This window comes from Eurypyga helias, unplaced genomic scaffold, assembly GCF_000690775.1.
Source record: "Eurypyga helias isolate BGI_N326 unplaced genomic scaffold, ASM69077v1 scaffold14235, whole genome shotgun sequence".
NCBI lineage: Eukaryota > Metazoa > Chordata > Aves > Eurypygiformes > Eurypygidae > Eurypyga > Eurypyga helias.
Window position 1 is genome coordinate 4,144 of NW_010252159.1, and position 22,630 is coordinate 26,773.

General features: G+C 57.1%; 2 protein-coding genes across 2 annotated transcripts in view; both read left to right on the forward strand.

The window, feature by feature from the left end:
- ADAMTS10 (ADAM metallopeptidase with thrombospondin type 1 motif, 10) overlaps positions 1-18,127 on the forward strand; it is a gene marked incomplete at its 5' end in the record, with an annotated part of 19,536 nt that extends 1,409 nt beyond the window's left edge. The window contains 13 exons of the mRNA XM_010152273.1: positions 2,034-2,179; positions 2,617-2,680; positions 3,572-3,674; positions 10,543-10,676; positions 11,498-11,621; positions 12,159-12,239; positions 13,682-13,845; positions 14,276-14,402; positions 15,353-15,482; positions 16,153-16,357; positions 16,582-16,758; positions 17,479-17,635; positions 18,018-18,127. Of these exons, the coding sequence (XP_010150575.1) occupies positions 2,034-2,179; positions 2,617-2,680; positions 3,572-3,674; positions 10,543-10,676; positions 11,498-11,621; positions 12,159-12,239; positions 13,682-13,845; positions 14,276-14,402; positions 15,353-15,482; positions 16,153-16,357; positions 16,582-16,758; positions 17,479-17,635; positions 18,018-18,127 (1,722 nt within the window). The remainder of the gene's footprint in view (positions 1-2,033; positions 2,180-2,616; positions 2,681-3,571; positions 3,675-10,542; positions 10,677-11,497; positions 11,622-12,158; positions 12,240-13,681; positions 13,846-14,275; positions 14,403-15,352; positions 15,483-16,152; positions 16,358-16,581; positions 16,759-17,478; positions 17,636-18,017) is intronic.
- A 3,101-nt stretch (positions 18,128-21,228) lies between these two features.
- The window catches only part of LOC104510123 (unconventional myosin-If-like), a gene marked incomplete at its 3' end in the record, with an annotated part of 14,368 nt that continues 12,966 nt past the window's right edge, over positions 21,229-22,630 (forward strand). The window contains 1 exon segment of the mRNA XM_010152274.1: positions 21,229-21,325. Coding sequence (XP_010150576.1) covers positions 21,323-21,325 — 3 coding nt within the window.

Here is a 22,630-nt window from a genome sequence, read left to right on the forward strand (position 1 = left end):
CGCAGCGATCTGCGGTCTGCCCTGGCTTCTCCCTTTCTAGATGGGGAGAGCAGAGGGAAGGATCAGGGCGTAGAAGCTATTAAAGGTATGCAAGATTAAAGGAGAGATAGGGTGAGTTTCTGTGCTCTGCCATCCAGCTGGGGAAGCAGGGTGGTGGAAGACTGAGCCAAGTTCTGGTGGATGGCGGCTGCACCCACATCCGCAGCGATCTGCGGTCTGCCCTGGCTTCTCCCTTTCTAGATGGGGAGAGCAGAGGGAAGGATCAGGGCGTAGAAGCTATTAAAGGTATGCAAGATTAAAGGAGAGATAGGGTGAGTTTCTGTGCTCTGCCATCCAGCTGGGGAAGCAGGGTGGTGGAAGACTGAGCCAAGTTCTGGTGGATGGCGGCTGCACCCACATCCCAGATTTTTGGTTGTTTCATCCTCCCAAATTTCCTTTTTTTTGCAAACCGATCCCCTGTGGTTGTTATGGCTTCACTTGTCTTACCCCAAGAACACAGAGTGGGTGGCTTCAGGCTGGATCTGGCGGTAGTTTCTGCTGCCGTATGGTGCCCTCAGCAGCCCAGCTGCTCAGAGGTTCACTGGCTTGCTGTTTTCGTTTTCTTTTTCCTTTTTTTTTTTTTTAAATTTCCATTAATCAAGCACGTGTTACACAGGTAATGATCAGTGCACCCGGTGAGGATGCCTTTCATTATGCATCCTCCCTTCCCATATGCCCCCAGCTCATACCTGGTCTTGCAGCCAGCACATGTCTGTGCTTGCCAGAGGAGAGTGAGCCAGGGTCTGCACCCAGCAGGCAGGGTGCAAGGGCAGAGCCCACCACTGATGCTTTCAGGAGCCCTGAGTGCATGGGGGGGGGTTTGCAGGGGCTGGTCAGGTGCCTGGGCCCTGCCTGCAGCAGCCTCAGTACCTCCAATCTAGAGCATCAGCAGGGACCACGGAAAGGCTGTGCCTCCAGAGCATCTCCTCCGCATGGGATCGCACCTCTGGAAAGGCACTGGTGTGCAAGGAAGTCGCTAGCTGAGTGTCCTGGGAGGCCATGGTTCATTTTTCCCTGCTGACTGTGCTGCCCTTGGAGACCCTGGCTCAGAAGAAGCTGGGAGAGGCCGTGCCAGCAGCTCCAGGGTGGGTTATCAGCCCCTGGAAGGAGCACACAGTGGTTTCTTCCTTCCTGGGATTATCTCAGCCCCTGAGGCATGGTGTCCGGCACCGTGCCCAGAGAAAGGCAGCGGGTCTGGCAGTGTCCTGCTCCTTGCATCACTGTTGACTCCAGGGGTGCAGGACGCTTTCCAGGTCCAAGGGAAATATTTAATAGGCAAGTTTCCATGAGCATCTGTCACCCAGTCGGATGGGGACAGGCGGATTCTTTAAGGATTCTTGGCAGAACAATGACACAATGACATTGTTATTGAAATCAAAACTTTATTTTAACCTGGACCCATTGCAGATCAGGTCATTTTAACACATAAACCATGACTTCCAGCACACATACAAAACTCACTCTGTCCTGGGAGGGAGCAGCTGGCTGTGGAGATGTCCATGCCCCCTGGGATCCTGGCCCTGCTGCCCAGCAGTAGCAGCTCCGGTCCAAGTCCCACCTGGGACATGCTTTTATAGGCAGGGAGCTCTGTGCTCTTACGTGTCCCTGTTTGCAACGTGAGTCACTCTGATTGACCCAGGTGCCCAGGACCCTTTCAGAGGACAAGTGAGGATGTGACCCACTTGTCTGTGGCTGCCTGCCCCACAGGATGGCACACTGGGGGTTGGGAGTGGGGCACACTGGTCCCAGCTTCCCTGCGAAGCCTGAGTACGCAGTGTGCACAGATGTTGACAATGTGACTCGGAGGAGAGGGCGCCCGGGGAGAGGCAAATGCCCTCTGCAATGGACAACTTGGCTCCAAGGCCAGCACAGCTCGAGTTCAGATTTCACAGCATCAAACCAGATCCCAGCCCTGAACTGGCTGCCATGTCCGATGGAGGCTAGGGAGAGCTCTGGGAGGAGGTGACCGTGTTTGAAGTTCTGTCTTTCTGCAGTGGTGCTACAAGAGGGAGTGTGTGCCTTTTGGCACCCGACCAGAGGGCGTGGATGGTGCCTGGGGAGCCTGGTCGTCCTGGGGAGAGTGCAGCAGGACGTGTGGCGGAGGGGTATCATCATCCGTTCGCCATTGCGACAGCCCTCGGTAGGTGTACACGTGCGTGGCTGTGTTGGCGTGGCCCTGCCTTGTCCTGGCTGTACAGCATCGCTGTTCAGGTCAGCGGGGAAGGCAGCAGCCAGGCGCCCGTGCAGCTTTGTGCTCGGTTCCCAGGAGGGTCTTGGCTCCTGCAGGCAAATTCCCGTGTCCTGCTGTCACAGCAGCTCAGGGCTTTGCTTTGGTGTTGGCTCTGCAGCCACAGACCCAAAGTCACTTGTACAACTCCACTGTTTGCTTGCAGCCGAGCGTGTGAGGTCTGCTGGAGGACTGCACTGCTGCAATAGCTCCTCCAGGCAGGATCCGTCCTTGCAGTGGAGCAGGGTTGGGAAAAGCCATTGTACACCTGCAAACTTAGGGTAACTGCCTGCCCCAAACGTGGCTCCCTGCCCTAAGCTGGTTTTCCCATCTCATTCCTGGTTTGCCAGGCCCACCATCGGAGGAAAGTACTGCCTGGGAGAGCGGAAGCGATACCGGTCCTGCAACACCGACGTGAGTAGTGCTGGGCTGGGGGAGAGGAGCAGCGGTGGGCTAGCAGGGCTTTGCTGGTAGGGCTGGCAATGCAGCGTCTCAGCAAGGAGTTGGGGATGAGCTCTCTCCACGTGGATGCGGGGTGTTATGTGCAGCCATGGGACCCACGGGAGGAGGCGACTGGGTGGGGGTGAGCTGCGCTGTGCCGGCAGCAATCCTGCAGTGGGGAAAGCTGAGCAGGACGATGCATGCCCGCACCGGCTGCGAGCTGACTCAGAGGGAGGGTGAGCGGTACATACCTGCGGGCTTTCAGCATCAAGAAAGGGCCCAAAAAGAAAAGATAACGAGGGAAGGGAGGAGAGATCAGAGGGATCAGAGGCTTCCAGCACTGACATGACAGTGGTTGCCTCTCAAAAGCTGCAAGTGCAGGCCTGGTCAGGTGAGAGCAGCTCACGAAATGCGGCATAGCACCCTGCTTCCCAGGGCTGAGTGTTAAACCTCAAGGGAAGCAAAGAAATAACTGTGCTACAGGGAAGCTCAGTGAAGCTTTGGACCTGAGAAATGGTAGCTTTAACATCCACAGGCTGGGAGTGAGGAAAATGGCTCTGCACTGCTTCCCCTGGGCTTTGCATCTCTCTTTTAAAGGATTGCTCACAAGAGCAAGTGTTGCGTCTGCAGACAGACCAGCTGGGGCCCAAGGGATTGTGCCTTTAGTCTTCAAATAGTGTCTAGCTTTGCAGGAAGGATGCTCCTGCTATACTGTAGCAGTGTCCAGTTGTCAGGGCTGGTGTCCATCTCCTCAAAGGGCTGGTGCTAGTTGCAGCTGGGAGCCCTGTAGGAGCTCCTGCCCTTCCAGCAGGTAAGGCAGGAGCTGTTCTGCCCGCGCACTGATGGCTGGCTGTGTGACCACAGGACTGCCCGCCGGGCTCCCAAGACTTCCGAGAGCTGCAGTGTGCCGAATTCGATAACGTCCCCTTCCGAGGGAAGTACTACACCTGGAAGACATACCGTGGAGGTGAGTGCTGGGGCTGGGCTGAGCATCCCTTGGCTCAGGCAGAACTGGAGCAGGGCTGTGCAGGGCTTTGCTCTCCCCACCTCTCAGAAGGGACAGGTCTCATGATCCAAGTGGTCTGGTAGGCAGTTAGTCACCATCTCCGCTAGCCCAGGTCCCACAGGCTGCCCACAACGTGTTCCTGAGTCGTGCTGCCTCCCTCTCGCATGACTGTGGATCCAAGTGCATCCCTCCAGGCAGCTTCCCCCAGCGCTGGCCCATGACCATCCTGCCGTGCGCCCAGTCCCAGGTCACCTACCCCTGTGCAATCACCCTGTAACTTCCTTGCTCTGCAAGAAACAATTCCAGCAGCATCAGAGCCCTTTAGCTTCTTTCCTCAAGTCTTTTTCCTTAACTGCTGAGGGAGCAAAGAGGAAGAGGAGGCAAGAGAAGGGAGTTGTTAGTGTCTGGTACCTGGGGCAGGGTAGAAAATGGGGCAGCCCTCCCTGCACAGGCAGGTAAAGCTTCCAGCTCCTGCATGGGCAGAAGGGATGCGAAGTGGTGGATTCTCCAAAGAGCAGCACTCCCCTCTTCCTGAGGTCAGTGCTCCTGTGTCCTGCAGAAGTGTCTAGCAAGGAGAGGGGGCAGGAGGAGGCCTCTGCGGCAGAAATCTCTTAATAATGAGAAAGAACAGTGCGTCTCCTTCATGTAGTTAATGAACTTGACTGGGGAAATCCTTCGCAGCTGTGTAAATAAGCACACCTCCCAGCGGGCTCTTGCAGCTGGAGCAGATGTGCTGAGGCTGCAGGGGATGGATCAATAAAAATGTAATAAAATTGCAAAGCAGTAAGTCACACAAAGACCCCAGTGAATGCCAAGGTGGAAGACAGCCCCGCGGGCTGGATCTGCCCTTGCTTGGACCTCTCTCTTCCCCATGGCCCCGTGGTTTTAGTCCAGGGGACGATTGGCCAGTTGAATGTTAGCCCTTGAATTGTAATCTGGCCCTGACACTGATTTTTGCTTTGGCTTTCAAAAAACGCCCCTTCCTCTGTCTCTGCTTCAACTTCCTCTTCCATAAAATAAGGTGATGAAACCTGTCCCCTTCCCAGGAGGCTCTGAGCGTTGGCACGATCGTGGCTTGAAGGGGTCTGGGAGCACCCTGTCTCAGCTCTCCAGGTTGGCTGTGGGTAATGGTCACGAAGAGCTGTGTTGTTTAGCAGTTACGTTTTGTTTATTCAGTGTCAAAGGGAATCGCTGTCTTCCTCTGTGGTGGCCCAGGTAGGGAAACTGAGGCATGTTCACAAGATCAGAGAGGTGCTGGAAGCTGCAGCTCCTCAGCACGTTCTGGGAGCCAAAGCCCTGGCCAGGAGGGCACCAGACTCCCTGCCCTTGAGAACTCATGTGCTGACCCCCACCTGCGTGGGACCTGGCAGTGGGTGACTCCTGCTGGGATTAGCAGGGTTAGGCTCTTTGCAGCATGGGCTGTCCACACGGGACCCTCAGATCGGTTGGGACCATGGAGGTGGTGAGTTGTCACCAATGTGCCCCCCACCTACGAACACCTTTGCCTGAGTGTGGGTGCTCTGGAAGAACTGAGGAGACCTGATTGCAGCCATTCGGTACATAAAGGGAGCTTCTAAGAAAGGCAGAGAGAGATGTTTTACCAAGGCCTGTACTGACAGGACACAGGGCAACAGTCTTACACTGAAAGAGGGTGGCTTTAGAGTGGACAGGAGGTGTACAATGAGACTGGTGAGGCAGTGGGACAGGTTGCCCAGAGAAGCTGTGGATGCCCCATCCCTGGAAGTGTCCAAGGCCAGGCTGGATGGAGCTTGGAGCAACCTGGTCTAGTGGAAGGTGTCCCTGCCCATGGCAGGGGGGTTGGAACTAGATGGGCTTTGAAGGTCCCTTCCAACCCAAACCATTCTATGATTCTGTGGCTGTGACTTCAGCAGCACATATACTCGCCTCTTCACCTGCCTGCAGCATTTTGTGCTTTTTGGTGTTGTTTGGGTGTCAGAGGTGCATCTGTGGGGGAGGCAGGGAACATCCCTTCCACCTTCACCCACAGATCAGACCCCCAGGGAATGCCCCCCCCCTTGGCTTCTCCTTGCCACAGGTGTTTTGCAGTCAGGACCCGTGTCTTCCCCTGTAACCCCTGTGCTATCAGGCCCCTCTACCCCAGCATCAGGGCGGCATAGAGGCGGCATAGAGACGGCTGGCTGCCGTCTCCCTCACTCCCTTCTGGGCTCTTCCAGTGGTCCAGAGAGCTCTGGGGTAGTGAGTGTCAGTCCCTCCTTCCCTGCAGGCACAAGCAACCCCTCCAGGATCCATCCTTGTTGGCAGCCTCATCCCAGGCAGTCTGCCGTGCAGCATATCTGCTCTTCAGGTTGCTTTTGGGCATGTTTCCCTTCTCTGGGAGCCGTTCACCACCCTGGCGTTCTGCTGAGCCTCTTCCCCTGCTCAGCTCAGCCACTGCCTTTGGCACTGCACCCCTGAGCCATCCCCTTGCCAAAATGTGTGGTCATGCAGGGGTGCCTGTGCCATTTGCCCTTCAGATGCCAGCCCCACGGTATTTTGGGGAAATATCCCAGGCACAGAGCACCCCCACCCTGAAGACAAGGAGTTACCCCACTGGCTTAGTTAGGGGCAGGCACCGATCCCACAGGGAGTTTGGGAAGGGAAGGAGCCACCTGCCTGACCCCAGCCGCTGGGTCACCAGCAAGTTGGGGTCGGGTTTTGCACGGGGCCGGTATGATGTGTTTTCCTGGTGATGATTTATAATGGTCCTGGAGCCCAGATCCCGGGATCTGAAGGCACAGCCCCAGCAAGAAGCGCTGAGCTCAGCCTTTCGGAGTTCAACAGTCAGCAGATACCTCGTGGAATGTGCCTTTAATTGTTTGTTTATTTTGCTTTATTCGCTTAGTTATTCATTTTGCTCTTGGCGGATGCAAGAGCCGAGGGAGAGTGGAGCAGCACACGGGGCTGGGAGAGGGATGGGGAGGAGCAGAGGCTTGCAGAAAACAGGAGATTGCTTATCATAAATTATAATGCGCTTTAATTCTTCTGTGGGACAGAGCAGGCAGGAGGAACAAAACATCCTCTGAGGCACTGCGTAGCCAACTGAAAATGCTATGTTCTGTTCTAGTTTAACAGCTATATTAAATATTAAAAGGAGGACCCACAGCAGACCTGGCTGTTGCTGACTCCAAGTGAAGGGTGGGCTGCTCTGTGCCTGGCCAGGGAGTTTGCCTCTCTGGGGGCAGGGGGCTAGGGACCTGCACAGCGTTACAGCAGACCCTGTGCTCTTTGGGGTTTTATGGTTTTATCTGCTGCTTGTTTCCCAGTCAATTAGTAACATTCACCAGGCAGTGGGCAGGCTGAGGGGGTCCCACTCATTCTGTGGGAAGTGGGTTTTTATCCCATGGTGGTGAACCCACCTTGCACCAGTGACAGTGGTCACTGCAGAGCCTCTCCTGCCCCTCCGCTGCCAAATGCCCCACGGGGCTTGTGCTGAGGATCCTGCAGACGCGGGTATCGCTGGGCAGCAGTGAGCCAGTCTGGGAGGTTGCAGGGTGCTGCCTTGCTCTGCCAGGCCTCAGGCTCCCACCCCAAAAAGCACAGGTCCCACCAAACTATTCACATGCTGGGAGATGATGGGCTGGATCCTGGTGAAAATATGGTCCTTAATTCCCCATCCTCAGGAATGTCAAGGCGTGTTGTGGTATTTCAGTCGTTTTGGGGTCCAAAGCTCATCCTGGCCATGTTGCTGTGGTCAGTGTTTCTGTCGTGCGGACAAGCAGTTGTCACTGATGTCAGGCTTTAGAATGGTGCCTTTTTAAGGAACCACCTAAAGAAGGACGAGGTGATACCCAGACCACGTGAGTACCTCTTGGCTGTCTGAGTGCCAAGGAGAGTCGAGTTCCCGAGAGACGCTGGACAGTGATACCAGCTGCCCTTTCCTCTGATCAGTGGGAGGGTGACCTGGCTGCCAAGGACAAACGCAGCCTGGAAATTGTCACCAGGGGTGGTGTGTTGGGGACCGGTCCTGAGCTCCAGCAGCCCAGATGACTCACAGGAGCAGCTGCAGTCAGGATACAGATACCAATGCAGGGTCACCCCACTCTCTCCCACTTCCTCCTTCATTCTCCCTCTCCCTATTTCTCTTCCATAAGACTTTTTCTTTTAAGGGCAGAAACCCCCAGCCTTTCCTAAGTGGCTGGATGAGGAGCGCCAGCCAGACTCATCCCACATGGAGCAGCAGCTGGGTGACAGTATGACCACAGGAGCCCCAAGTCCCAGCTTCATGCATGGTCCTCCAAGTCCAGCACCCTCTGTCAGCTCTTGCAGGCAGGAAAGTGATGGGTGCTGACTTCCTTCTGCTCAGCGGCTGCTTCCCAAGCTCCCTCTGTGCTCACAAGATGCTCAGAGCCACCGGGACACAAGGCCTCCATCAGCAGGGATGGGTCTTTGCCGGTGATGGGTTGGAACCAGAGCAACTGTTGCAGCATGGAGGGCTTGCTCTCTTCCGTGCACTTCGCTCCCACTCTGCTGATCTCTCTTCCAAAGGAGGTTGAATCATTAGGGATTTAAGCGTACACGCGCACGCGTGCGCACACATGAATTCTCCTGGGCTCCAGCAAGAGGAGAGCAATGAGGAAACCATGAGTACCCCGGCTCTGCAGTGAGCTGAGTTCATGCACTCACACCATTTTTGCAGCCCTGTGACAAAGGCAGGATGCTTAAGGCAAAGGAAGAAATGTGGCTTCCTGCCACCAACCCCCCATCTTTTATTTTCCCTCTTTCTTTTATTTTATTTTTCCTTCTTCTAGTTGTGTTTTTTGTTCCAGTTTGCCCCACGGGCTCCTCTTTCTGGGCTGTGACGATTACACTCGGGGCTGCTTGCTGATGGAGGAGGCTGAGTGCCAGCCTGGGCGTGGGGCAGCAGTGGTGGGGAGTTATGATAAAAAAGGAGGATCCTGCAGCTGATTAGGGACCGCCAAAATGGAGCCAGATCTGGAAGCAAGGTGGAAACAGTCTGTGGCAGGGGTGAGCTGACACCAGGGAACTGCAGCAAAGTGTCTGCAGTGGGTCTCTCTTTTCCTTACAGTGGGAGACAAGGAAGGGAACAGGGAGTGCATGGGAATAGCTTAGCAAACCCATCTGAGAGGCCTGAAATGAAAGCCCAAGTTTCTGGCTGTTCCTCAGTTCTGTGTCATTGCATAGTCTGCCCTGCACTTCAGTGACAGCAAGAGAGCACAGCCTCGGCAAGCTGCGCACGGGCAGGGACGAAGGGTCCCACGTGTGACGAAGTGCTGCTAGCAGCGAGGCCACCAGCCGGAGAGATGCTCCCGAGCCAGCGAGCAGTGGCTGAATCACGGCTACCTCTCAGGAAGGGCCAGCTCAAGCCCGGCTCCCAGGCTGGTGGGACAGTTGCATGCTCGGGGCGTGCAGTTGCTGGTTGGATTTTCCAGCACAGCCTCTCCAAGCTGGAAGATCCTGCAGCCAGCGTAGGTCCCTTGTGACTTGTGTTTTCTTCTCTTGCTGGTGATGCTTTGCAGTCGAGGTCTGGCTGGACAGACCTGGGGTCCAGGCGTGCCATAGTTAGATGGCTGGGGAGGTTTTCAGGGTCATGCGCTGTCCCCCTCGGTGGCCGTAGAGCTCCCTGGCCAGGCAGGGGAGAGCCCGGTGCGCTGCGGAGGGGCTTGGCTCTCCAGAAGGAAGGGAGAGAGCACCTTCTCTAGGGGCTTGCCCAGGCATCCTGCTGGACAGCATGCCTCCAAGCTGCTGAATTCCCCTCTCATGTCTCCTCCTCTTTTCCCTCTCCTCGCTTTGCTCGCTCTTCCCCAGGTGCATTCGGGTGCTCCCAGGCACAGCTGTGCCCCCCCTCCCCTCCGTCTGCCCTTTGATGTGCTGTATCGAGTTACAAGTTTTGCACATTTTGGTTGCCTCAGTCCTAGGTGCTTCCCAGCTCTGGCACAGGGCTCACCACTGTTGCCAGTGCCTGCAGGAACAAACTGCCACAGTTCAGGCATGCACCTCTCTGCCAGGGTCATGAGGCTGTTGGGTCTCCTTGGGGTGCTTAGTAAAGGCAGCAAATGCCACGATCTGCACCAGCATTTGATAAAATCCAATGACAGGAGGCAGGAAACTGCTCTGCTCAGGTGTCTCCTTCCATAACCAGTCCCACCTCTGTCTCCCAGGCACCGTAAGCTAATATCCAGATATCCAGCCTCTGTTCCTTAGATGGTGATTTGGCAAAGGGTGTTGGGAAGCAGGTGTTTTAGCTATGACTTGAGCATCCTTCTCCTTCATCTCGTTCTGTTGTTGTCATCTTCACTGTGAAGGACACAGTATCCACCAGCCTTGAACAGAAATGGTTGCTGTGGCCTAGTAACTGGTTTAGGAGCTGAAAAACTTGGTTGCTGTGGTCTAGTAGCTGAAAAACCTTGGACAAGTCACTTAAGAGCTGCTGCCTCTGTTTCCCTGTCTGTAAAATGGGCACAGAGGTGCCAACAGCCCTTCTAAAGTGCCAGGAGACCCAGGAGTGACCAACACCAGATAAGAACAAGTCAGTTTGTTTCCTTCCTTGCCACATACAGGCCATGTGTCCCAGGCTGTGCAGAAGGGACCGTGTCTCACCACGTGTCGGTGTCTAGTTCAAGGATCTTGACTCAGTGCTGTTAATAAGGAGGGTGCCTGGGTCCCTCTGTGGGTCCCTCCATTCATCAGGGACACCCTCCTGAGTACCTGGAGCTGTGCAGTGGGCGAGGCACAGGATGGAGGCGTGGGGAGGCCGAGGGTAAGGCAGCCCTTATCCAGGTCTGGCTCCCCACGTCTTTCCTCTCTCTCCTCTCCATCAGCATCATTTGAACCTGTGCTTCTTTCCAAGGGGGTGTGAAAGCCTGTTCCCTCAACTGCCTGGCCGAGGGTTTCAATTTCTACACAGAACGAGCCGCAGCCGTGGTGGACGGGACACCATGCCGGCAGGACTCCAACGACATCTGCGTCAATGGGGAGTGCAAGGTGCTGCCAGGGTGTGCGACAGCCTCGGGATGGGGAGGCAAGGGCAGACCCTCGGGCAGGAGGGGTCTCCTGCCCACACACACTGGGGCACCCCTCTACCCAGGCACCTGGTTCACCTATGAGAGCAGGAGCACATCCATCTCTGGGCTTGTGTCCATCCACTCTCCATGCCCCAGCTGCCACACTGGCCTGCGTTAGTGCTGGGTCTCTGCATTTACACCCACGTAGCCCCAGACACTTGATATTTCCCTTGAAATGGGATCTGGAGGGCTATAAAAGTTTAATTATAAGAAAGCGCTGTGGGGGTGGTGAATGTTCCCCAGCAGGCAGGCAGACAGGCTCCCTCTCTGTCTCTGTCTGTCTCCCTTCCTGTGTCTCTGGGATATTTTTGTCTCTGTGGGGCTGAATATGCTGTGGAACAAAAGGAGGATTGCACCATAGGTAGCCACAGCCATGCTGGTGACCTGCTTGCTAGCCCACATACTGTGGGGCAGAGCCAGAGGCTTCACATGGGCTCACTGCCACTATGCTGGTGCTGCAGCTCCACCAGCTCAGCGCAGGCACCCTGACCTCTGCCTTATCCCACAGTCCCAGGATTTCTGCCTGTGCCCCCCCGTCCTTAGAAGGAGACCCCCCAGGGCCATCCCTGGGGAGGGGTGGCAGAAAGATGGTGCTGGGCAGAGGTGATGTTGCTGAGCTGGTGTACAGTGCAATGGAGGGGAGTGATGTGGAGCCCCAGGGATGGGTTTCCTGGGTGCTGCGAGTGTGGGGAGGACAAGGCCCCACCAAGATGGCTAATTCGCTGCTGCTCCTTCCTCCAGCATGTGGGCTGTGACCGTGTCCTGGGCTCTGACTCGAAGGAGGACAAGTGTCGTGTGTGCGGGGGAGACGGCAGCTCCTGTGAGACTGTTGAGGGCGTCTTCAACCAGTCCCTGCCGGAGGGAGGTAGGGAGAAAGCAGCGTGGCCAGCATCACCCACCCTCGAGTCCCTCCTTGACTTCACCTGCTCCTGGGGACACACAGGGACATATCCCAGAGAAACACCCCACAGGGTAGGACCAGGCAGCAAGCAGGAAGCAATTGCTGCTGTTCACTAAATCGTGCCCCAGCCACCACTGACACCCAAGTCCCTGACACAGAGTGCCAAGCTCCGTCCCTCCTCCCCAGTGCACGATGCCCTCAAGCCAGGCTGTGAGGATGCCCATGGAGTTCCCAGCTCCCCAGCACCTCCCCATCATGGCCAGTCCCACCATGACAGCCTGCACTGCAAAGCAAGCAAGCCACTGTGCTGGCACGCCATAGTGCTTTCTCCAGTGAATTGCCATGGGTGGCTGAAGGAACACCTCTCCACTGCCAGCAGCTCGTTCAGTGTTTTGGTCACGGGTAACGGGGTCGTACACACTCCCATCCAACCCAGGGCGGGGTTGGTTCCCGGCTCGGAGGCTGAGCATCACTTCTCACCAGCCCTGGGTTGTCTCACAGGTTACGAGGAGGTGATCCAGATTCCCAAGGGCTCCGTCCACATCGACATCCGGGAGCTGAACCTCTCCATCAACTACCTAGGTGAGATGGGGCTGGGAGATACTGAAATCCCATCCAGACACCCCTTGGTCTGCCATTTTCCTGCGGTTAATAGGGTGTGGGAAAGACCCAGCAAGGAAAAGCTTCCACTGCAGCAGAGGATGGGGTTGGGGGTCCCAGCTAGGGGCTGGGGGCAGAGGAAGGCAGCAGGGCCTGCTGTCAGGGAAGCGTGTCCCATGTCAGTGTGGCCCACACAGCCCCTGTCTCGCTGCATCACTGCCTCTGTCCTGCGCTCACTGCTCAGCAGTGTAACCCTGAGCAAACCCCACACCCCACCATTCCTGGCACTGGCTGTGGCTCCTTGGCATTCCCCCCTCTGCCAGCATGTTGGTCTGGGGATTAAAAATAGACCTGCTCACACTTTCCTTGGGTTTAATTTTCCAGCCAGACTGTGGCTTGTTCTTGCAATGGGCTTTTTTCTTTCCCCTTTTCTTCTCTTTCTGCCCTCCAAGTGATGGGCAGTGGAGATGGAGGGGTGGGCAGGGATGCTCACTGCTGACTTGCTGCTGGCTGCCTCCGCACTGCGGCTCTCCGGGAGCAGGAGCCTGCGTTGGTAGGAGGTTACAGCGGGGCTTTCCTGGCAGCATCCCTTCAGGCCAGCTCCCTTTGCTGGGTTAGGAGATGTTGGCATCCCTCCCTGCCCAGCCCACGTATACTGGGGACTCCTCGTGTCCATCCAGACTGGATGTCTGTGCACACAAGGCACAGCCCAAGCTCGTATCACTATCAGCTGCTGCCACCAGCCTCCCACTCCAGGGTCTGTCCCTGCACCTTGGTGGGAGTGGAGGGATTATCCGCCACCCTCCTCAGTACAGAGCATCCTCCCCGCCCCAGAGCATCATGGCAATGAGGTCATTGCCAGCAGTGAGGGCAGGAGTGATGTAGAGCTGGGTGCCAGCATGGTGTTGGTGGCAGAGAGAAAGCAGGGAGGATGTGGGAATACGAGGCGATCTCCTCCAAACAAGCTGATCTCCAAACGAGCCGATCCCCCTCTAGTGACTCGCTTGGGCAACCACAGCCAGGCTGCTGGGGACCAGCCTCCTCCAGTAGCCCCAGCAGCCAAGACCCAGTTTGCACAGCTGGGTTTGAGCCTGGCTTCATGGCCACCACTTCTCAGACTGCCAGGTGTCCCCGTCACCACCCCGGGCAGCTGACTGAGCTCCCCACAGCAGCATCCTTCCGCAGAGAGGTGATGGGCAGATTGAGGCAAGACCATGGCTACTTTAGTCCCACCTCTGCTCGTGACTTTCTGTGTGACTCTGACCCAGGCACCTACTTTATTTGCCCTACCTATTCCCTCCCTGTACAATGATGCTGATGACACTCACCCTCTGCTGTAGCCTGGCAGATGAGAAGTCGCCAGCTGAAGCCGGATCCAGGTACGTTCCGCCTTTCTGCTAACCCTTGCTCCTCTGTCCTCGCAGCACTGAGAGGGGAGAGCGGCGAGTATTACATCAACGGGAAGCTCTCCATTGACCCCCCGCGACGCTTCGACATCGCAGGCACCACATTCCACTACAGGAGATCCCCAGAGGAGCCTGAGTCCCTGGAGGCCTTGGGACCCACCAACGTCACCCTCTTTGTCATGGTTGGTAACATGGGTCCTTCATACCCCCACCTGGTGTGGGCCTGGGCTGGGCTGAGACCTTGCCGTGACAACATGGGAATTGGAGCTAATCAGCCCCTGTCCTTGCTGTCCAGAGTAAAGGGTCACAGAGATCAGAGGTAGATTGGGCTAAATTCTCACGTCTCCCTCCCTAGTCTGCCAGGCTTTGGAACGATTCAGTCTTTAAGTGCACGGGAACTTGTTCTCTGATTGTGTCACCTTCATGGCTGCAGCAGTGTCATCACTGGTGGCTGCCATGTCAGTGCTGGAAGGGACTGGAAAGGGAAGGGGGGGAGATTTCAGCTGCCCTGGATTTTAGAGAGTGCACTGAGGCCATGGGATACCATCCGGATGGTCACGACCATGCTGGACTTCGGTGGCACTGATGCCTCGGTGGTGCCTTTCTCCACAGGTCCTTGTGCGGACAGAGCTGCAGGGGATCCGGTACAAGTTCAATGCACCCATCGGCAGGGATGGCTCGAACCAGTACTCCTGGCACTACACCCCGTGGACAAAATGCTCAGTGCTGTGTGCAGGGGGTGAGGTTTGACCCCATGTTGGCTGGGGGACACATGTATCTGCACTCTCGTAACTCCCACACACTGTGTCCATGAGACAGCACATGGACATCAGCATCTGCTTTGCTCTGAAGGAGATCTCGGGTTCCTACCTACCCCCACCCTGCGCTCGGCCACACGCGAGCTGGTGTCACCGTGCTCTTGTGGGCAGTGTCAGGGCAAACCTCCTGGATGCGGTTCTTCAGCTGGACCGCAGGTGTAGGTGGTAGAGGTGATGGAAGGTGGCATGATACGCTTGAAATTCGTTTACTTGTGCCATGCAGGACAGTTAGCCGACTGCAGCAGCCCCTCTGGCCTTCAGATCTACACGTTTTTGAACTGAAATACTGCTGATGCTTTCCTGAATCCCTTGGGCTGGTTCCCGTGGGGATTGACACAAAGGTTTGCGCCATGTCTCGTGACTCTGGAAAACCTGGGTGTGAGTGACTGAGCTGGAGTTCAGAAGAGAGAGGCAGTTTCAAAAGCGAGGCTTAATAATGTTCCCTGCTTAAAGCTAAGGGCCCTGGACCTGGTCTTGTGTGCTAGGCCTTGACAAAGTGCTGCCACCTCTTGTTCCAGCTATTCCTCTCAGTACTGCCCAGAAAGTGTCACAAGACCAAGGTTAGAACAGGTTTATTTGAGGACAAGATCCCAGGAACACTTTGATCCTCCATCCTCTGCAAACTCTGCTGGGTCCTGCCCTGGCTGGTGAGCCTGCACCCCATCCATGTTTTTGTGGAGATGTTAGAGGCAAAGGAGACCTTGGTTTTGAGTAGAGAAGGAGGTTCATGCTTGAGGAGGTGTAGTGACAAGTGGCTGTCCCACCACATTGCCCACATGGGAGCAGAGCTGGGGGGCTCATACCTGCAGCCTGGCTCAGCACTAGCCTCAGGGTCCTACCCTCTTTCCCCCTCGCCTCTTTTTCTTGGTAGGCAGCCAGATCCAGTCTGTGGTATGCAAGAAGCTATCTGATGGTTCAACTGTCTTCAACCATTTCTGTAGCCCTGAAACCAAAATGCCAGAGCGGCAGAGGCCGTGCAATACCGAACCGTGCCCCCCGGCGTGAGTACCACAGCTTGGAGCAGATTGAGGGAGCGTGGGTGGAAAAGCCAGGGTGGAGGAGGGTGAAATTGCCCCCTTTCTGCCATTCGCAAGTCAGAGTCCCCTGCCACAGTACCCAGGGGTGACACTACCTGGCCAGAGCAGCTCTGCTGGGGAGGGGGAACAATTTTCTCCTCTGTGCCCCATCACGAGCACAGTACAGTGTGCAGCCTGCACAGCCCAAGTGCATCACTGCCAGGAAGGGGCAGTAGGGATGCAGGGAGCAGAAACCTGTCTCCACCACAGTCTCCTAGCAGACTGTGCAGGAGGCTACACCGTGCCTTGCTCGGTGAGAGATGTGCTGAGCACATGGCCTGTTGGCCGAGGATGGTCCCTGTAGTGTGACCTCCTCCCTGTGCTGCTGTGGTACTTGCAGAAAGGAGCCCTCCCCATCTGGTCCTTTGGTGCACAGCAGATACTCAGCACAGTCTCTCAGAAATTGTCCCAGCCCTCCCATGACTGGCCCCTGCCCCTCACTTGAAGGGGAAAGGGAGATGTGGAGGAACTCTGGTTCAACCAGAGCTGCCTGGGAGGCTGCAGCCAGAGTGGGAATAGGGCTGTGTACAGGAGTATGGGGGCAAGCATGGACCACCGTGCCCTTCACACGTTTTGCTCTTTTACCTGTCTCCAGCTGGGTGATTGGGAACTGGTCTGAATGCAGCCGAAGTTGCAACGAAGGCGTCCGCACACGCAGCGTCTTCTGCAAGCGTAAGATCTCTGCCACCGAGGAGAAGGCCTTGGATGATGCTTCTTGCACCCATCCACGGCCAAAGATGCTTGAGCCTTGCAATAACCAGACGTGCCCTCCGGAGTGGGTCACCCTGGACTGGTCTGAGGTAAGTGCTCACCTCAGCCCTCACCTCTCTGATGGCACTGCTCCTTAGGACAGTGTCATTCACTGGCCAGAGCATCGGTGATGACTGCTGGCCATGGAGAGTCTGTGGGAAAGGGTCTTGTAGCTCAGGAGACAAGCAAGGTGGGAGCACTGGTGGGGAGAGCCCGTGCCGCCGCTCTCTGCTCTTTGCCGTGCATCCTGACCGCCTGTGTCCTCTCCTTGCAGTGCACCCCAAGCTGTGGGCCAGGTTTCCGCCACCGCATTGTCCTGTGCAAGAGTGGTGACCACAGCGCGACTCTGCCCACCTCCCAGTGCTACGAAGGCTCCAAGCCCCCGACCAGCATGAGGTGCAACCTGCGGCGCTGCCCACCACCACGCTGGGTGACCGGCGAGTGGGGAGAGGTAGGGACGATCCTGTCCATGGGGTTATTGAAAGAGAAGACTCTGCCTCCCCCGCCCCTCAAATCGTAGTCCACGTGGGGCTTTTACCTGCTAGCAGAACCCAGTGTGGCCACCACAACTATCTGGGGAGCAGCAGGACTCTGTGGTGATGTTTTTTGTCCCCCCTTGCCTCAGCAGTGCACACCTGACCCAGGGAGTCTTGTGGGCTGAGCAGGGCACCACAGAAGTCGTCAGAGTGTCCCTGTGGGTATCTGGGGGGCAGCAGGGCAGTGAGGATGGCGAGCAGTGCAGTGGGAGTGACGGGCTGCGGGGGTGGGCTGGGCTGGCTGCAAGTGAGGCCACTGCTGGTCCACCTGCCACAGCCCATCCCAGCGCCTGCAGCGGGGTGATGCTGACAGTCCTCCCTTCCCTCTAACACCCCTCGAGCGGCAGGGTGACATCGGGGTGCAGGAGGCCTGGGAAAGGCCAGTGATTTAGGGCTGAATGGAGACACCCTCACTGAGCCCCAGAGTGCTAACCAAGCTTTTCAGGAAGCAGGGCTGCAGCGCTCAGTCGTGCTGGTGAGGTTCCTGCAGGTGTTGGGAGGGAAGGGACAACTGCATCCAGCACCCTTTGCATCTCCTAAGGCCTGGCCATGCCTTCACCTCCAGAGTTACTAAAGCCATGGCAGTCCTAACCCTAAAGCCTAAAGCGGCTCCATGCTGTGCTGTTTCCCGGCAGTGCTCTGCGCAGTGTGGCCTTGGCCAGCAAAGAAGATCCGTCCAGTGCCTGGCTCACACCGGGCAGCCATCCAGTGACTGTGCGGAGACCCTGCAGCCCCCTGGCATGCAGCAGTGTGAGACCAAGTGCGAATCGGGACCTACGGACAACCCTGAAGGTGAGGGAGATGGGGAGACCAGGGAGGGAAACGTGGAGCACTGCCATCCATGGGGCTACATGATACAGGGACACCAGAGCCCCCACAGCCCGAGTTGGGCTGCAGGTGCTGTGGGGTACAGCTGTCATGGGGAGACTGCTGCTGTCCTCTCTGACCCCAGGCCAAACTGGCATGCTGTGACCCTGGTAAGTGCAGTAACCCTCTGCAAAGAGAGGCTTTCAGCAGTGAGGTTCTCAGTAGCTTCTTGTAGCTGCATCTTGCTGCTTCCTGACAAAACGCCCCCAGGAGCTGGGCACTGGGGTGCAAAAGGACTTGCACAGCCCCCATGGGGCTGCTCACCCCGAGGCAGCTGTAACCCTGCTTCCCTCTGTCGCCCATCCAGAGTGCAAGGATGTGAACAAGGTGGCCTACTGCCCGCTCGTCCTGAAGTTCAAGTTCTGCAGCCGGACCTACTTCCGACAGATGTGCTGTAAAACATGCCAGGGGCACTAGGGACACAGCGTGACCCCCATGGGAAAACTGGAAGGCAAAAGCTACGCCGGAGGGCCACTGAGCCGTGCCCTTCGTCTCCGCCCCGGGAATCTCCCCTGGGTCCAATACAGACACTGGTCGTGCTTCCAGTGGGAGCCGGCGTCACCCAAACCCGTCCCCCAAAGACATGCACCCTTCGCCCCCGAGCTTCGCAATGGCAGGTTCCCAGTTAAACCACTGCCAGCCACTGCAGACACCACCATGGCCCGCTGCAAAGGAGCCGGTCGATGAGCAGTGGGGAGGGAGGAGCTGAGCAGAGCGCGGCAGCAGGGACATTACTTGAAATTCTGACGTTGTTATTTATTAGTAGCGGACCCAGGTCCTGCAGGCGCTGAGACAGCCACCGAAGCGGCCCCACTCGCCCTGTTCCTGCCTCGTCTGCTTCCACATCCGTGTCCCGAGGGCATCATGGGACATCATGCTCACAGGGGGACGTCCCCGGGGGGGCTGAGCGCGCTGGGGGCCTTTCCCTTGGGGATCCCAGGGGAGACAGGGAGGAGGTTTCAGGTGCCACGGGCGACAAGCGTGGCTTGTGGCTTCTGGGTGATGGACGAAGATGAGCTGTCGTGGGGAGGGGGGTTGGGGCAGAATATGGTTTTCAGGGTTTGACTCCTGTCATCTTGGGACACGCAGCAGGGGACGGACAGCAGGTCGCACAGTGAGCAGAGCAGTGACACCAGTTTAATTGGGAGAGGGGGTTATTCAAATTCTCTTAACAACCTACTTTGATGGGGGTGTCCCCCTGTTTTTCCTCAAAGCCCTTGTCACTCTTAGGACCATTTTTTATTCTAGAAACACCTCAGAGCGCAAGCTGAGGTCAGGGCCGAGGCATGCTTGGGGTTGCAGTCACTTAATGGGTGTCAAGGACATGCTGGGCTGCAGGAATCAAAGCAAAGGAGGATGCAGGGTGAGAACTGTCTCGATCACAGTGTCCCCAGTGCCGAGCCATGACTTGGGACCATCTGCCTGGTCCTGGCAGGGCCCTCCCCAGCAAACGCCATGGCCTTGAAAGGTGCATTACTTCCAAAGGTGCTTTACTTCCAAAGGTGCTTTGCCTCTGAAAGGTGCTTTGCCTCCGAAAGGTGCTTTGCCTCCAAAGGCAGCCTTGCCGCATGCTGCTGTGGCCTCAGGGTGCCTGGTCCCAGTGCCACCCGCTCCTCTGCCCCAGGAGACCTCTAATGATGGGAAAAGAGCAGGCTTGAAATTCCCCCAGGTCACCTCCTGGCTAGTTCTGGGCTGACACACAGCAATTCCTGTGAGGAATGGCTGAGGGAGCTGTGGGGGTTCAGCCTGGAGAAGAGGAGGCTCAGGGCAGACCTGATCGCTCTCTGCAGCTCCCTGAAAGGAGGGTGCAGAGAGGTGGGGTCGGTCTCTTCTCCCAAGTGACCAGTGATAGGACAAGAGGAAAAGTCCTCAATTTGCACCAGGGGTGGTTCAGATTGGGTATGAGGGAAAATTTCTTCCCTGGAAGGGCTGTCAGGATTGGAACGGGCTGCCCAGGGAGGTGGTGGAGTCACCAGCCCTGGAGGGATTTAAGTCGTGTGTGAGTGGTGCTTAGGGACATGGTTTAGTGTTGGGTTAACGGTTGGACTTGATCTTAAGGGTCTTTTCCAACCTGAATGATTCAGTGATTCCCCATGGGCCACTGCAGCCTGCCAAGGAGACCTGAATTTCCAATCTACAAAGCACGTGCTTTTTTTTAGCATTACTGTTGTTGTTGTTATTATTTTCGGGACTTTCTGCATCACAGAGATGGGAAATGTTATCCAGAGCCATGTTCTGTTCCCCTTGGGGGTCATCCGCACAGTGCAGGGAGGGGGACAGCCCTCTCTCCCCAGAGCAAGCCCCTCTGCCCTGCCAGCCCACGTGTCACTCCCGTCTGTATTCTTACCCGCTCGCCCGCCGCCGCAGCCGTTCTGGTACTCGGCAAACCCCGACTGGCTGTCGAGCGGGCCTTCGTTTGTCTTCCTTCCTGGTGCCATGCTCCGTTCTGACATTTTGGTGAGGGGAGGGGGTGTTTTCACCTTTTTATATAGATATATATATAATGAAAAATGTTTAACATACTAACTCTGAGGAGGAGCGACATAACGGCATGATTTATAATAAAGGAGTAGCTACGATCCCGGGTGCAGCTTCTGGTCCCAGTCTTGTTTCTCCAGCAGCAAGTCCGGGCTCTGGGCAGCCCCGCACCACGATCTCCTTGTGCTCGTGCAGAAGGAGGGGTTTGGGCAGCAGGGAAGGGTTTTCCCTGCAGTGACCGGAGCGGGTTGGAGAGGTGGCGATTGGCCCGGCATACCTGTTTTCTTTGCCCCTTCTTGTTTGCTTTCTGGTGGGGGGCTGACCACTGCCAAGGAGCTGGGCACGCACCGAAGGACCCTTGGGTAGGGCAGGAACCACGCAGTGCAGTGGGGCTGGGGACCGAAGGACCCTTGACAGGAACCACGCAGTGCGGCGGGGCTGGGGACGGCAGCAGCATCGCAGGGAGCTGGGGTTTGCACAGGTGCCTTTGCAGCCCAGGGCTGTTGCATGAAGACGTGTCCGTCTGCGCAGGGTTTGCAGGAGCACTGGCTCTGCAGTCTCAGTGAGGACATCACTGGGGCTTTCCCCACTCCGCTCCAGCAATGGTCTTTCTGAAATGGCTTTGGCCCATTCGAGGCCAAAATGTTTCCTCGTGTGGCTTTTTTTATTGAAAAGACATGAAAAAAAAAGCAGCAACCAAAAGCATTTTGCTCCTGAAACCACCTTAACATAGAGCATCCCCGAGCACTGACTTGGCTGCCCCAGGAAGGGCCACATCAGACTCACCTCGGGGCAGGGGACAGGTTTATGGAGGCTCCGAGCATCCCTGACGGACTCCACCCAGCATCCACCCACTCACCCAGGTCGGTGACCCCCAGCACCCGTCTGCAGCAGAGGTGGTGGGGTGACCCTGGGCAGAGCCACCCTAAGGCCACCCCCTGCAGCAGAGAGCCACGCTTGTCCTCCCCACCCCCAGCAAACAGACACGAAATGAGGAAGTGGGAGGAGGAAAAAAAATTAGTTGAAATCTGTAGTTGCAGCAGAAACACAAGAGCAAGTGCTTCGGGATGGCCCTGAGCCCTCGGTGACAGTAGCCCCAAGTGCCCCGGCCCCACGGCAAGACACAGGGACACCATGGTGAGTGCAAGCGGGGCCCTTGCTGGGGTCCCCCCACCCTGTCTCCCTTGGGCACCCTGGGGATGTCACCCTCTCTTCCTGCCACCTCGTCTCTAAGCTCTGTCCTCTCCTGCACCCATTGTGGTCCCTTGCTGCTTTCTGGGAGGTGCCAGGAGCCTGCCCAGTGTCCCCGCTGGAGAGGGGACAGCGCTGCCCAGGCTTGGGGACAGGGAGGGGAGCTGGGGCTGGGTGAGGCACTGGCACAGGGCGCAGTGGTGGGGGGCAGCCGGGGATGGGTGCCAGGTGCTGGGTGCAGGATGGGTGCCCTGGGGGGTGATGCCCCAAGCAGGATGGGGGGCACCAGGTGGGGAGACTGGGCTGACACAAAGTGGGTCTGTTCTTGCCATCCCCAGCGCGGTACCCACAGGAATGAGCCGTGTTCCTCATGGCCCAACTTCCCACCAGCACCGATGGTTTTGGCGCTCATGGTGCTGGCAGGGTGTGGGCAGAGTGCAGGGGTGGGGGCAGCTGCACCCTCCCAGGCCAGGAAGGACCCTTTGGATGTCAGTGCCCAGGGTTGGACCTTGCACCCTGGCACACGCAGGGACCAGGGGCTGCGAACAGGTCATGGTGCTGCTGAAACAGCAGCTGCCCGAGCTGGAAGTTGTGGAGGCAGAAAAGGCAGACGAAAGCTCTCAAAATCAGGGTGATGCTCAGGCATGGAGGAAGGGTCTGCAAGGTGTGGCCGCAGCCCTGTCCTTCAGCCCACGGCTCTGCTCCCGCCATGTCTCAGGGCGATGCTGCCCCCAGACATTTCCACCCAGCCAGGGAGGGGACGGTGGCCAAGCTCACACAGAGCCTTCTCCCACCCGTGGTCTCGGCTCCCACCTCCGAGAGGCTGCTGAGATGCTGTCCCCAGCAAGACGCAAACACCGTCCCCTCCTCACCACCACGACCTCAATTCTGTGGCTTCACGAGGGGCCGTGGGGCTGCACAGCCACGACCCCAGCCCTTGATGGGGCCCAACTCCAGAACCAGCCCCCACCCCCAAACCCTGCCTGTCACTGGGAGCTGGCAGGGTTGTGACAGCCATGCAACAACCACACTGCTCTTCTCGAGGCTTCCGGTGGTTTTAAGGTGTTGGCTGCATCTGGGCTTGCCCTGTGTCAAGACAAAAGGTACCACCTTAGGCTGCGTCTGCTCCACACTTGGGGTTTTTTTTAGTGGCTCAGAACTGAAATTTGAAGAAAAACATGATGTTTTGCAATTGCTGCCACAGGGCTGCTCCCCTCCCTGCCTCAGCGATCCTATCGTGAGCACCGGCTA